Here is a 15942-nt window from a genome sequence, read left to right as displayed (position 1 = left end):
AGCATCGCATACATACCATCAGCGCTGCTTTGTGATCCGGCCTGTTGGTAAAAAAACAACAGAAAATCACATTCTTTATTTTGGCCAAATCTGTTTCTCTGATTACACTGATTGTCTTCAGGCCAGTGCCCGCCTCCTCCAGATTAATTGACGGCTGGGTTATCATCTGCTGCGTGAGTCTGCTATCAAATATTCTGGAGGAGGTGGGGGCAGCCTAAAGATACAGTAGCGCCAGAGAGCAGAGTGGGTGTGGACAGTGTAACAGACCTTAAAATAATGTTAGTTTTTATTTTTTTACCAACATGCTGGATCACAGAGCAGCACTGAAGTTATGTATGTGAGCAGGCCCTTATTACCAGCTGCTGCTGCCCTAGGCACTAAACCTGAAGACGTCCCATTTTAGGGAGCGCGGGGGAGTCTGGTTACGGCCACATGCATTTCTCTACATGTAGAAACACTGTCTGAATTGGCGTTTTTCATGGTTTATAACTGCTCAAAACATAAACAAATTTCCACATTGTATCAATGATTAGAGCAGCCTGCATATTGTCTGAAGGAATTCTTACCACAGGATGGGTAGAATGGTAGGTAATAGCTCCAGGCGTCACACCAGACCTGACCAATACCGCCATACTGTGACTGGATAACACCACCATACCAGACCTATACCGCCCCACTGTGACTGGATAACACCGCCATACCAGACCTGACCAATACCACCATACTGTGACTGGATAACACTGCCATACCAGACCTGACCAATACCACCATACTGTGACTGGATAACACTGCCATACCAGACCTGACCAATACCGCCATACTGTGACTGAATAACACTGTCATACCAGACCTGACCAATACCGCCAAACTGTGACTGGATAACACCACCACACCAGACCTGACCAATACCGCCATACTGCCACTGGATAACACTGTCATACCAGACCTGACCAATACCGCCATACTGTGATGGGATAACACCACCATACCAGACCTGACCAATACCGCCATACTGCGACTGGATAACATTGCCATACCAGACCTGACCAATACCGCCATACTGTGATGGGATAGCACCACCATACCAGACCTGACCAATACCACCATACTGTGACTGGATAACACTGCCATACCAGACCTGACCAATACCGCCATACTGTGACTGAATAACACTGTCATACCAGACCTGACCAATACCGCCAAACTGTGACTGGATAACACCACCACACCAGACCTGACCAATACCGCCATACTGCCACTGGATAACACTGTCATACCAGACCTGACCAATACCGCCATACTGTGATGGGATAACACCACCATACCAGACCTGACCAATACCGCCATACTGCGACTGGATAACATTGCCATACCAGACCTGACCAATACCGCCATACTGTGATGGGATAGCACCACCATACCAGACCTGACCAATACCACCATACTGCGACTGGATAACATTGCCATATCAGACCTGACCAATACCGCCATACTGTGACTGGATAACACCGCCATACCAGACCTGACCAATACCACCATACTGCGACTGGATAACATTGCCATACCAGATCTGACCAATACCACCATACTGTGACTGGATAACACTGTCACACCAGACCTGACCAATATCACCCATAGGCAGAATCCTGTCTGCAGTAGCCACAAGAGTGACTGGCAGAGCAGAGGGCCAATTACTGCTTGATATGACAGTCCCCTGTTTTTACCTGTAAGGGCCTATTAGGAGCTTATGGTTAAATACATAGATGCAGGAGCAGACTACCCCCCCCCCCGGGCCCCCCTCCTGAATGGGCCCCATAGCAACTGCCTACCCTGCTTCTATGGTAGCTACGCCACTGGCTCTGTTCTATTTTCAGGTTGAGCACCCCTTCCCTCTGTGACGCATTTGTGCTTGATTCTAATGGAGACGCGTCACCAAAGGGAAGGGTTATTGTCACATGGGGGGGCGCAGAAAAAAAGTCAATGTCTGTGATGGTACGTTCGCTTTAAAAGAAGAAAACGTGTTGAGATCTCCTGTCCTTCAGCCCCATTGCTTCAGTGTCCCCTGTTGGTATTCGCATGGCAGAATGTCAGGAAAAATGCAGGGGATCACTCTAGAAGGTGTCTGCTGCAGTCAGTGATTGGATGTAGCTATCACCTGTTGATATGACATGTCATTGGCCTCTCAGTCAGTCAGTGATTGAGGTGGGATGCCGCTTCATTCACTGATTGGCTGAGCGGTCAGTCCATCAGCTGGGACAGGCACTATACCCTGATTTGTAACGGGGGGGGGGGGTCTCCGCTGTAACTGGCGGAGGTCCCAAAGCCAGTCACACGGTCAAGTAGCATATGTGTTGGGGTGTAAACTAATAGTTCCAAGTGAGGCATACTTGTACATAGTTCCAGTGTGTGGCTTATGTGTCACATATATGTATTTGTAAGCATTAAAAGGAACCTCTAATGATATCTGAACCACAAATATAAATTTCCCTGTTTGGGTATACGCAGAGCTCTATTAATCACAGCCGGCCACTGGGACCACCCTGACAACTTGTGCTTCAGGCAGCATGAAAGTGATGACAAGTCCCCTTTAAGTGTATATTGGACTAGATTTATTGCCATTGAAGTCGTCTTCGCCATCACTGTTCGTCGCTGCATACATACAGACATACATAGCGATAAGACTAAATATTAGATGGGAATCTATTTCTGTAGCATTGAGCACACATGGCTATATTTAACTTTCAAGAAACTGAATGAAAATGTATTTGCATTGCTTTGTCCAGTGAGGAGAAAGGAATTCTAGTAATCATGGTGGTATTGGCTGGAATTCAGAGGGCTGTGTGTGAGGCCACGCTCGGATGCCTTTTTTGGAATTTAATATCTAAGAAGTACTGTTCACGGTCAGCATCTCTCGTGGAGGGTTGTCAAAGGAGCGGCCATTAATCCCTTTCTGTGCTGCTAATTATTGGGGTTATCCCCCTTTATTTTCATTATCATGTAAAAGACTGTGTAATAAAGTGGAAGTAACTGTAATAAGAGATTTGTGCTGCAGGTTACATTACACAACTATTTTCCTCTTTACAGTTTCCTTGAAGGAGTCAGTATGTAAACCTTCTCTGTATTTCTCACCACCCAGCTGCTTTTATTCCAGCAGACATAGTGAACGAGAGGCATCATTTGTTTAAAGTAACCAATAAAGGAAACAAGTGCTGGCGAGCCGTCTTCTAGTATACAGGGGTCATAAATTTATCTCAAATTGGGCCATTAATTTAAGACCGCATTCAGACTGTAGCATTCTGGTCTGCATCTCTCATCAGTATTTATTAGCCAAGAATAGGAGTGGCACCAACACACTGAATAAAATATAGTGCAATGGATTGCTATTTTATGACCACCATGGGAAAGTGGCCTAGCATGTATATGAAGTGTTATGGTGATTGTGCTGAGGGTGCTCCCACACACACTTTGTCTGGTGTTTTTCAGGCCAAGTTAAAAACCGCCAATGTGGCGTGTGACTTTTTTTTTTTTTTCATGGATTTGCGTTTTTTTCTGGCATTTTGTATAGCTTTTTTGACTTTGTGTTATTGTCCTTTTTTGTGGTTGAGGCATTTTTGTGTGCTGAACTTTTTTCCCTCTGCCATCACATGACCTAGCTGCTGGACCACAAAAGGTGGCAAAAAATTACAAAAAAACCCCACAAACATATGCACAGCAATGGCGTTTTTGAGATAACCAGAACAATCCTATTGAAGTCTATGGGAGAAAAAAAAACCCCACACAGTCAGCATGCCTCAAAAATGCCAGAAATGAGAGAAAAATGCCACCAATAACACGACGTGTGTAAGGCAGATCATAAACTAACATTGACCTCCAGCTTACATCTGGCTGCTGGCATTTTTGCAAAACAACAACAACAAAAAATGCTGCAGTGTTTTTCTTGTTGTTTTTCCTAGATTTTAAGGCAGTGTGAAACCAGCTGAAGACTGGATTCACATGGCAGTTTTTTTTTAAAAACTGCCATTGCAGTTTTTTGTTTTTCACATGAACAGACTGGATCCAGCATGAAGATGCCAGTGCCGCAATCCTTTTTTTGAATCTCCGCCTGGTTCATCAGTCTCTTCCTGAGCACCAGCCAGCTTGAGACACTGGAGGTGGGCCCGCTGGCCCCCTGTGTGACGAAACCCCCTTCCCTCTTTGCCGTGGCTCCATTGATTGTAACAGAGGAGAGATCGTCACACTGGGGGTCGGCGGGCCTGTCTCGAGTGCTTTATGCACGGGTGATGCTCAGTAATAGACTGGAGCCGTGCGGGCAGCAGTTCAACAAAAGGACCGCTGCACTGGCATGCCCGTGCTGACCTGTTCATGTAAAAGACAAAAAAAAAAGCGATCTACTAGTGGTACATTTGCTTTAAGCCAAAACTAGAAGTGAATTTAAAGTAATGGGTAAAATAAAAGAAGTACATATGTCTTCTACCTGTCAGATCCACTTCTGGCTTTGGCCTAAAGCGACTGTACCATCAGGCTGAAGCACTGGAGGCGGGCCGACTCACCCTTAGTGGGAAGAAACTCCAGCCCCTCCATGATGTGACTCCATTAGAATCAATTGAACCCTATCATAGAGGGGCTAGGGTTTCCTCCCAATAAGGGTGGGTCGGCCCGCCTCCAGTGCTTCAGCCTGGGCCTGGTGGGACAGTCACTTTAAAATCTGCAGTTGCAGTTTAAAAAAAAAAGACTGCCGTGTTTGAAACCAGGCTAAGCTATTAAAATGGTCAGAGTATAAAATGGTAAAATAGCTGTATGAGGGCACATAGAACAGCGTAGGCTTTGTTCACAAGGCAGAACAATCCTTAGTAACTCTGCCTCTAACCACCTCAATTCAGCAAGAATATAATATTGATTTCATAGATTTTACGTTTCAATACAAGGGGTAAAATCCACAGGGAAACAGTAGAACAGAGCATGGTTCACAGCATGCCCTGAATACCCACAGATTTTTTTTTTTGTATCGTTTCCCTAAACCTTCTCCACTTAGTATGTAATCTTTTGTTAACATTTGTTCATAATAAAAAAAAACAACAAAAGAAAGCAACATATCTGTTCCTAGGATGTTTCTTGTTTTATGTTTTTAAATAGATGGATCTGAGTTGCAGTACGATGTTTCACACATTAAAGCGACTCTGTACCCACAATCTGACCCCCCCCAAACCACTTGTACCTTCAGATAGCTGCTTTTAATCCAAGATCTGTCCTGGGGTCCGTTCGGCAGGGGATACAGTTATTGTCATAAAAACAACTTTTAATCCGGCAGTGCTGTGTCTAACGGCCGGGGCTTACATTTGTATATGCATTAGGCTGGCACACCCTCTCTGTCCTTTCTCCCCACCCTCCTCATCATTAGGAATGCTCCAGACAGATTGCTTCCTATTCCCCACCTGTGTGTATAATGAACATGGGCTGGATCGTTAATACACCTGTGCAAAGCTCAAACAGCAGTAAATGTTCCTGGATCATTCCTAATGATGAGGAAGGACAGAGATGCATATACAAATGTAAGCCCGGCCGTTAGACACAGCGCTGCTGGATTAAAAGTTATTTTTTAGGACAATAACTAAATAACCCTGCTGAACGGACCCCAGAACAGATCTTGGATTAAAAGCAGCTATCTGAAGGTACAAGTGGTTTGGGGGGGGGGGGGGGGGACAGATTGTGGGTACAGAGTTGCTTTAAAGGAGAAGTCCGTCGGTGGAACAAAAATTTACTTTGGGCAGGGGGTGGAAGGAACATAATAAAGAATACATATTTACTGCTCTCCTTGTCTACGCTGCATTGTGTCCCACTCCAGGGCACCTGTCGGCATTCTCCAGCTCTTCTACGTCACAACCTGGTTGATGGATGCTCAGCTCAGCCAGTCAGTGACTGGGGCAGGATACCGCTGCAGTCGCTTACTGGCTGGCTGATGGGGCATGTTGTGATGTCATCATAACTCGGGGGAAAATGCCTTCCAGCGGGGTTCCCGGGCCTTCTGACACAGCAATTCATGGTCACGGGGAGAGGTAAGTAGTTGTTGCTTATTATGTTCCCCCCTGCCCCTGCTAGCAGTCAAATTAAAACATCGGACTTCTCCTTTAATCCTGGAGGACATTGTGAGGCTGCTTTCACAAATGCAATATTGCAATGAAAATGCAATGTAAATGCGTCATTTGAGTGCAGTAATTGATCACTTCATTGCAATAATTAACCATTTAACTGCCATCCAGCTGTCTTTCAGTTAAAGCAATGGAACCCCAATAGCAGGGATCCAGCAGCAAAAAGAGAATTTCAATTTTATCTGTCAGCTGTAATTCATGTTCGAAACTGCTGACACTCTTAGATAGGTGTTAGGTCAAAGAGACACCTGGTACCCTTCATATAATTATAATATCCTTTCATATATCCATAATACTTTTATTGTCCGTTGCAAAGAGTCAGAGACTTTTCCCAGCCCCTGGAGAGCTGAGCGCTGTTATGCCTCCTCATTTACCGAATGTTCCTAGAAATGCCAATTTACCCAATAATCGGCCTGAGTTAAAGGGCCAGCGATCGACTGATGTTTGCTCACTCGTTGGCTGATTTGATCTTTTGTAAAACAGGAGATGTGCAGTCGATAACAGTCTATTTAATTATTCAATCGTTTGTGTGGCCTGGTGATCTCTCTGATAAGCCATCACTTGCGGCCCCACAACGGACTGTGTAAAAGGGCCCTTACATAATTTAATACATCCAACTACAATATTTAAAGAATAATGAGAAATCAGAAATGATTGTTTCTACCTACTTTTTAGAAGCATGGACATAAGAATGACTGAGAGATAATCTTTGGACTGGATCATTTACTAAAATCATGGCATGCACCATATTTGTAATTTAAAGTAGCTCTTGTTCTTGCTTCTGACCAGTTTGCAAAAAAAGTAATTATAGTTTACAGCATTTATACCAGCCAATAATAAAAACTTTTAACATGTCAGAGAGACATATCAAAAGTTTTTCTTAGTCAGGGTCTGTGTGTTCAGACCATGACCAATCAGTAGAACAAGATGCCATGTGCTCTTCTTCCGGCTGGGTTTACACTGTGTTCACATTCATGGTTTAGGGAAAAAACGGATGCAAAAACAGATACAAAAATGGATGCAATTGTGTGCCATCCGTTTGGATCAGTTTTTCCTTTGACTTTCATTATAAACAAAAATGACTATGGATAGGTTGAATGAATAGAAAAAATGTGGTGTGAACCCAGCCTAAGTTATTTGACAAAGAGCTGTGTGTGCACCTTTTTGGCCAAATTAGTTATAATAAGCTTAGTTTTAGGCCAGTGTATAATACTTTTTTTTTTTAAGCTATATCATAAAAGGGAACCTGTCATCATTTTCATGCTTCCCGAACCTGGAATCACTTGGGTAATCTGCAGAAATCTATCAGTTAAAGCTGATTGGGCGGGACCACCCTGGTGACTCCTGGTTCAGGCCGCATGAACGTGATAACAGGTTCCCTTAAAGAAATTCTGGTTCATGCATCCGCCATTAGGAAAATCTAAGTATTTAAAGTTTTTATTTATTTATTTTTTTACCAGAAAGATGGAGTTTCATTAACAGGTAATGTATCTAATAAAACATCTAGGAGTCCTCTATAAGAACTGTGCATTAAAGGGGTTATCCAGCGCTACAAAAACATGGCCACTTTTCCCCCTACTGTTGTCTCCAGTTCAGGTGTGTTCTGCAATTAAGCTCCATTTACTTCAATGGAACTGAGTTTGTTAACCCCACCCAATCTAGAGACAACAGTAGGGAGAAAGTGGCCATGTTTTTGTAGCGCTGGATAACCCCTTTAAATGCAGGAGATGGATCTTTCTAAGTACTGTAGAGAGTAAAAGTGAGTTCACAGATATTTACATCTTTGGAACCTGAGTTTCTTGATGACAGATTCCCTTTAAGCAAGTCCCCCAGGGTTACATGTTCTGTCCATACCACTGCAGAAATAGATAGGTACATCTACTCCCCCTTCTTATATTTATGGACATGATTGCACAGGACGTAACACTAGGAGATCTGTTTGTTGCACCCGTCACATCAAAAATTGGATTGTGTAAAAAAAAACTTTCCATGCTATGCCAGATGTTGTCGTCATACTTAAATAACCATATACTATAATATAGAAGTTGGAATAACACCCTATGCATGCTAAATACATGTCTCCTTCCTTATGTCTGACAATCTTATACACCAATATTTTGCATAAAAAGGCTGTATTCCCTCATTGTAAAAATAAGGGCAAATAACGGCCAGTATTAATGATCATGATTTGCCCTCATTTTTACATTGTTGGAACATAGCCAAAAGGGGTGCATATCTTTTAATACATTTCACACATTTTACAACCACTTTCTCTTGACACTTCATGAAGTATGCATAAAATGTTTTAGTGCCTAAAGTACAAAGAGACCATATGGTGATAGATAGATGTGTGTGAGGCCCATGGGTCCATGACAATAAAGCTCCCCACAGATTAGCATATTACAGTACATGCCTAATTTTGCAGAGGAAAAAAATCAAAGGGGCAGATTGGTTAATATGAGAGCTATTATGGCACAATAATCGTCCCGTGTAATAGGGCCCTAAGATGCTCCAATGATGCTGATCTAGAGGGACCAGTTATGCCCACTCTTCTAGTGCCGTCATAGTGCACAGTCATTATTTTGGTGGATTTATTGAGGTATTTCTTTATAGTAGTGTATGGTGCGTGTTTGACCCATTGATAACATTTTTCATGCTGGTGGGGTTATGAAAATGTAAAAAAAAAAAAAAGCGAAGTTGAATTAAGGACATTTTCTCAAATGGAGAGATTCAGAATGAGTGAGATAATAGAACTTGTCCTGGAGTTTCCTATTTTTCTATTCATTAAAACCATAATTCAGAGGTTACAGGAAATTGACTTAAGCCTATTGGTTGGGTTGTTATGGGATTTGTTGATTTCATACCATAGCGACACAAAAGCTGCTTTGCTGGTAAGCTTTGGCTTAGGTGGATTTCACTGTATTATCGGAGAGATCTCCTGTTTTGTTTAATTAACATCTGCAGTCTGGTTAATGAGCAGGAGGCTTGGCCGGAGCCATTAACCCTTGGAGCCTTCAGGGATTGCGCTTGTGCTGTATAGACTTTGTTCACTATTCTTGTCCATGTGATCGGTTTTTGCTGTATGTACATTGCATTTGACTCCTGGATTGATAGAACTGCCTCCTTAAGTTTAGAGCGCTTTGTCCATTCCTCATCTATGGAGGCTCGTTCCCTTTGATCATTTCTAGCAGTTTGTTATTACATCCAAGCACCCAACATTAGATCATTAGTTGGCAAAGTTTTCTTATTGTTATTTATTATGTGATTCAGCACCTTATATAATGTAACCTATTTATATCCACCCTTCTGTTGGGGATTTGTATTTGCTCCAGCTCCCTTTATATGTATTTTAACTAAATTAATTTTTTTGATATATCAATAAAAGACAACATTCTTTCCATATTTTGGTCTTGCATTTGTTTGTTTTTCTTCTTGGTTTTGATTTAAATATTTTGTATGCATATAGACTGCATTATTTGAGCCTTACATAGGATTGCAAAGTTTTCTTATGGACAAGATGTGAGCTATGAACCGCTTAGAATTATACCAGGGTGGTCGGGAGCCATAAAAGATTATGGTGGCATAAGCAGCAAAATAATACTCTCAGCACTCAACGTTAATCCAGTTGTACAGAGAATACGTTATCTAAACTTCCAAGATTAAAAGTGATGAATTTTAGATTAAAAGTGATGAATTTTAAGGATGGACAAATTGTTGAGGTGAAAGGGCAGGATGTTCATAATAATTCCGTAAGAGTGCAAGGCTATAAAGGAAACAAAAGAGCAGAGGGCTTCATGGGATAGCATGTAAGACAAATGTGTAATTTTGGGGTGCAACAACCCCTATTGGTAGTGTACTCAATGTATGTGTTGTGTAAAAGACACAGTAACCTGTAAAGCCTGTTGGTTAGATTATAGAGAGAGGCTACCATCTGCGTGGGGATAATAGCTCAGCATAACATCACGCCATGGAACCAGGACTGGATTCATATCACGTAGAGGTTCATGGCAAGTTTTTATTAGGTCTCAAAATACTGTATAACGTGTTTCGAGGTACTTGGCTCAAAAAAAAGTACCAAGAACAAGTAAGAGAGAGGGGAAGGAGCAGTAGTGATCAAACATCCTGATGTTCAGTTTGGATCCCGAACACAAACATAAAAAATAAAATGATTGTTTCGTGTTTGCCGAACATTCAAGAACAAATAACAAACATACAGTAGAAGCGTACATTTTGATCTATGCAAATGTGTACAGATTATCAGTTGCATACAGTTTGCGTACATTTCATTCTAGAGTTACACACATGCGTACAGATTATCAGGTGCATACCGTAAATTGCGCAGTTGCCTACATCGCGAGATTAACGTTCCGAGTTCGAATATGTTTGTAAATGATCGTTATAAGCATTCCGATCATCGAACAAATTGTTCGTGATCGCGAACATGAACAATTATCGTTATGTTCATACTAACTTTTACGAACATGTTCGCTTATCTCTGTCAGTGCATGAGAGGGGGAATGTAATAGAAAAATAAAATGTTAAAAATATAAAGTGTGCGTGCTGTAGATTGTATTACATGTGAGTGTGCTGTGAAAAAAAACATTGGCACATATTACAAGAGACATGGAGGGGCAGATGGGCAAAGGTGTGATTGATGGGAGGGGTAGCGGAGGCCATGTCTCTCCGCTGTCTGGAGCATTGCTGTGGGGGAGTGGTAAAGGGAGGGCAGAAGACATTGCCACTCCTCCTTGGGGTCTGTTTCAGCCTTTTTGTAATGTATTGTATAGACAAACTATTAGATTAGATCTATAGGAAGTGATTTGTCTAATGTAACATTCCTGGTGCAATCCATAAAAAAATATTATTGAGTCATGAAAACGTGGCTTCACATATACAATGGGCACTATATGCAAATTTGGAGAACAGAGATTCAGTACAAACTATATTTATATCCTTTGATCAAGACACCTCTATGCTTTTACGCTTGAGTTTAATACACCTGATTTTATCCAAACTTGTTTGCTTTGCATTTAAATATTAGGATTGTTTATGTTTTCTTCCAATTTTCTTTGTTCAGTTACAATGAACACACAAGTTGCTTGAATGTAAAATACACACGTCCCACCTAATATTTATATGGAAATAGCATTTTACTGATGGATTAGATATAAACAGTATATACATATATATATATATATATATATATATATATATATATATATATATCACCCTGCAATTATGTCATAATGAAAGCACTGGTTAAGCTTAGTTATAAATGATTGTATAGCACAAGCACTTACCCTTTTGTTGTGTTGTTTCGTTTTAGAACGCCAGCCCTGTTCCACAATGGCAGCATTAAATTCCCCGACAGCTAGTGCACTTGGACTGAGCAAAGAGTTGGTGGATCTTCAACATCTCATTCAGTTCCCAGAAGAGATTGCAAGCATTCTAACCGATCAAGAACAGGAAATTTATCGGAAAGTGTTGCCTATTGATTACCTCTGCTTCTTGACTAAAGACCTCGGAAGTTGTGAATATGTCACCAACTTTCCAGACATCAAGACATCTTTGTCATCGTCTCTCTTGGCGATGAAGAATGGAGAACATAACACTGTAGAAGGGCTTGTGGCGAGATTCAATGAGGTTAGTCTTCATCTACCTTTTTCTATCTTCAATAGTTGCATTTGACAAACCTCAATTTTCCTTATGTGATCTTCATTATTCAGTTACCAATACATGAACAATAGAAGTCAGACACAATTACACATTTTGGCCATTTTGTCTGATATTTGTCTTAATATGTCTCATCCTGGCAGATCATAATCTCATGTGAATGGCTTAGATAGTGGTTGAAATAGCATTGTATGCTTTCTAGCTAGTAAATCTGACTAAGGGTCCTATTACACAGAGGAATAATTGGCCCAATCAGGCCGATTATTGCTCTGTGTAATAGAGAGAATTATTGGCCGATGAAAAAATCATCGGCTGATCATTTCTTTAGGTCCAGGCCTAAAATCGTTGGACGTGCATCGCTACGTGTAATAGCGATGCGGGGTCAACGGCTGGTGATTGTAGTATAAAATAATAAAGTATTAACTTACCTTACCATGTTCTTCGGTGTCCTCAAGCCTTTCCCGGTCTCTGCAGCTCTGCTCCGGTCTCTAGTGATTGACTGAGCAGTTGGCGGCCGAGCAGAGCTGCAGAGACCGGGAAAGGCCTGAGGACACCAGGGAACATGGTAAGGTAAGTTAATGCTTTATTATTTTACACTAAAGGCAAGGGCTGCACAGGCATCACTAACGATGTCCGTGCAACCTGCTAATCGCCTGTGTAATTGCTTAGTAAATGAGTGCTGACCTAGCAGATGCTCGTGTACATCTTCTGTCCCATCACAAAAGCAAAAAAACTATCACTGCACAACAAACCCCAATGACTTATAATGGGCCATGTCAGATTCTGTAGTTTTGACAAGAAGAATGTGCTGACTGCTGGACCATTCTTTAACTCCATTATGGGGGAATCTGTGACCGAGGATCTGAAAAATGCCCCCAATGTGGATGTAACATAGTTAATAACGTTGAAAGAAGACAAGCGTTCGTCAGGTTCAACCTAGGAAAACCCTACTGTGTTGATCCAGAGGAAGGCAAAAATCCCTATGAGGCAGATGACAATTGCCCCATCACAGAGAGAAAATTCCTGACTCCAATGGCAATCAGAATAATCCCTGGATCAACGGATCACCATAACGTGCAATATTATGTTTTTTAAGAAAAGCTTCCAGCATAATGGCGTGTATGATACTGTGATCTCACAGACTAGATTGATTTTCTCTAGGTCCCTTAGGACCGCAATAATTTAAAAAGGAATAATAAGGTTATTGACTGTGGTCATAAAATTGGGCATGTTGACATGTGTTTGTTTCACAGTACTGCACGTTGTATGGTGTCATTTTTGCAGAATGGAAAAAACAACAACAAAAATGTGGTAAAACTGAACGATCTAAACAGATCTATATACTGATCATATAACTGAAATGACTGTTTTATATAGTTAATTTCAAGATGTGAATAGTCACGAGTGCTCATAGGTAAACATATTAGTTTATATTAGTTTGATACGTCCAGTTTGACACATGTGCAGAGGTTTCTTATTCTCATCCCAATATTACATCATGTATTACCTGCAGGGTCCTCTTTTCCTATGTACCGGTCTGTCATTTACTTTATTTATGTTTGCTTGATATTGTGTTACGATCAGTGTGTTAACTCCTAATCATATGTACAGAGCCCTAGAATCAAGAGCACTTAGAACTAAAAATAATAATAATAATAAGGGATTCCTTTGAGACAATGCTGTTATGGGCAGCAGGTGATGGTTGCCAGATTCCGGGAGACTTGCTATCTGTTTTTGTGTGTGGTCTTCACCAAACGCCCTCCAATCTTAACTATGCATAATTAGATTGGTTACATTTCAGTTACTGCAAATGTAAGGAGATCACAGACGTTTGCCACCTGTGAATATGGGCAAGTAAGCCTAAATTGATGACTTCATTATATATGACACATCTGCGCTGTATCGGCTTAGAAGTAGATGCATTCCATAGTATGTGGGATTTGTTGGCAAAAATGTGATTACATAAGCCTTCTACTTTGAGCTAGAGCATTCAAAACCATTCACAAATACATAATGTATACTGTACATGGCCGCCCATACTCTGTTGTATTTGGCAGTGCTCTATATCTGGCTATATTTCTTGTAATCATAATCAGAAACAAGTGACATAGGGTTCATCTGCAAAATAGGCTTACAAGCCTCTCTGACTCTAGCAAATGATTTAGAAAAGGCAAAGAGCACATTGTAAAGTACCCTACACATTAATTCCTTATAGAAACTAATAAAGAAAAAGTATTGCTCCATTAAAGTGTCGCTGTCCTATATAACTTTCAAAATGTAAATCAGCAGGGGATGTGAAATAAAGCAAGTTTGCAATTTACATTTTTTTGTATAGTTCTAATGCTGTAAAACAAAGCTTGTACTTACTAGTATCCAGGTCCAGTCTCCTGAAGGCAGCTTTTTTGTCGTGTGCTGGTTAAAAAAAGGGACTAAACAGGAAGTCCAGCTTTAGTCTCTTTTTTTTCAAAGGGTGTGAACTCCATTCAGGAGGTCTGAATATGAGGCTCACACCTCCACAAGCCTAGCATTCACACCCTATTTTGAAGTTCCTGCCCATCAGAATATTAGGAAAGGTGCAGATAGATAACCAAATAGAAACACCCCTATATCTCTGGAGTGGAGAAGCATAGTCACAAGATCGAGAAAGTGTTGGAATCAGGATACCAGAGGCTACAAAATAATTCATTTTTTTTTTCTTTACTGACCACAAGTCCTCTTTAACCCCTTCATGACCGAGCCCATTGGTGCCCGAATGTCCGGGTCAAATTAATGCAAAGTTCCTCCCCGCCTTCTAAGAGCCATAGTGGTTTTATTTTCCCCCCTACAGGGCTGATTGGGGTGTCATTTTTTTTACACCGTGATCTTTTCAGTTTTTATTGGGATCATATTCGTGTAAGAGACAATTTTTTGATCACTTTATATTTTTTCTAAAATATAATTTTAAAAAATCATCAATCTCGGCTGCAGGAGAGGATGATGGCAGAGGGATTCTCAGTGTACCTCCAGTGCCCTGTGTCCCTCAGTGTCCCTCTGCCATCATCCTTTTCAGCAGCCACAGCCCGCACAGCACTGGGAGTCGGGTCGTGACATCACCATTTTATCCAGGAAGCGAAGCCTTGATGCAGTAGTAAGTGCAGGGAAAAAATAACTTTATAAGCATTTCCCAGAATAAGTATATTGGTGATTTGTATGACTTTTGGAGGGCAATACAATACTTTAAGGGTGCCTTCACATCTACCGGATCCACAGCGGATCTCACTTCTGCGGATTCGAAACGAGAACCGCTGCGGATCCGGTATCAATTCACCCCTATCATGGCACATATTCGCAGAGGGATTAACATCCCGCTGTGAATATGTGCTTTAACTCCCTGGTGCCCGCAGCCCCGCCGCCGGGCACATCCCCCCCATCCCGGCCACCAGGGAGTTAAAGCACAGATTCACAGTGGGATGTTAATCCCGCTGGGAATATGTGCTATCATAGGGGTGAATTGATACCGGATCCGCAGCGGTTCTCGCTTCGAATCCACAGAAGTGAGATCCGCTGTGGATCCGGTAGGTGTGAAGGCACCCTAATAAACATTTTTGCTGGACTTCTCCTTTAAGTCTAATCTCTTCTGCTTAAGATTCCCCTCTGAGACAGAGCAGAGGACTGCTAACAAAACCCATGGCACTTAATCTGGTGGACTGGATCAGAGCATCGCGTTGGGTGCCTTGGGTGTGCTAGCCACATGTGATACTATATTACTCATACCCAACAGACATCGCTGCAGTGGAAATTTGCAACCAATAAGGCAGAAGTCACAAGCACTAGATACATTTCTGTTTTTATCTATGGCCGCTAAATTTCTTGAGGTCAAATTGTAGTGAATGCATAAGATAAGTCGCTGAGCAGTCTGATGGCACGGTTCTATCTGACAATAGTTTGTGTACTATGAGAAGAATTTCCTTTGATCATGATATTAATAGAATATTTTTTCTTCTCCATCTGAAAATTATTAAGGTGAAGATTTGCAATGTGCATTTTTTTCTATCTAAAGAATTAAGTGGCTATCAGTGTGCACTTCCTTTGGAAATGAGTAGTGTTCCTGAATGTCCCTGTTTATAAACTAGCTGGAGAATTC

The 15942-nt window shown here is 41.5% G+C and overlaps 1 protein-coding gene across 7 annotated transcripts in view; it reads left to right on the top strand.

Moving 5' to 3' along the window:
- PLCE1 (phospholipase C epsilon 1) overlaps nucleotides 1-15942 on the top strand; it is a 196236-nt gene that overhangs the window by 88559 nt on the left and 91735 nt on the right. For all 7 annotated transcript variants that reach the window (XM_069980388.1, XM_069980389.1, XM_069980385.1 and 4 more), the window contains exon 4: nucleotides 11473-11789. In XM_069980388.1, coding sequence (XP_069836489.1) covers nucleotides 11473-11789 — 317 coding nt within the window. The remainder of the gene's footprint in view (nucleotides 1-11472; nucleotides 11790-15942) is intronic.

The sequence above is a fragment of the Dendropsophus ebraccatus genome, chromosome 8 (genome assembly GCF_027789765.1).
Source record: "Dendropsophus ebraccatus isolate aDenEbr1 chromosome 8, aDenEbr1.pat, whole genome shotgun sequence".
Classification (NCBI taxonomy): Eukaryota; Metazoa; Chordata; class Amphibia; order Anura; family Hylidae; genus Dendropsophus; species Dendropsophus ebraccatus.
This window is presented reverse-complemented; position numbering and strand designations above follow the sequence as displayed.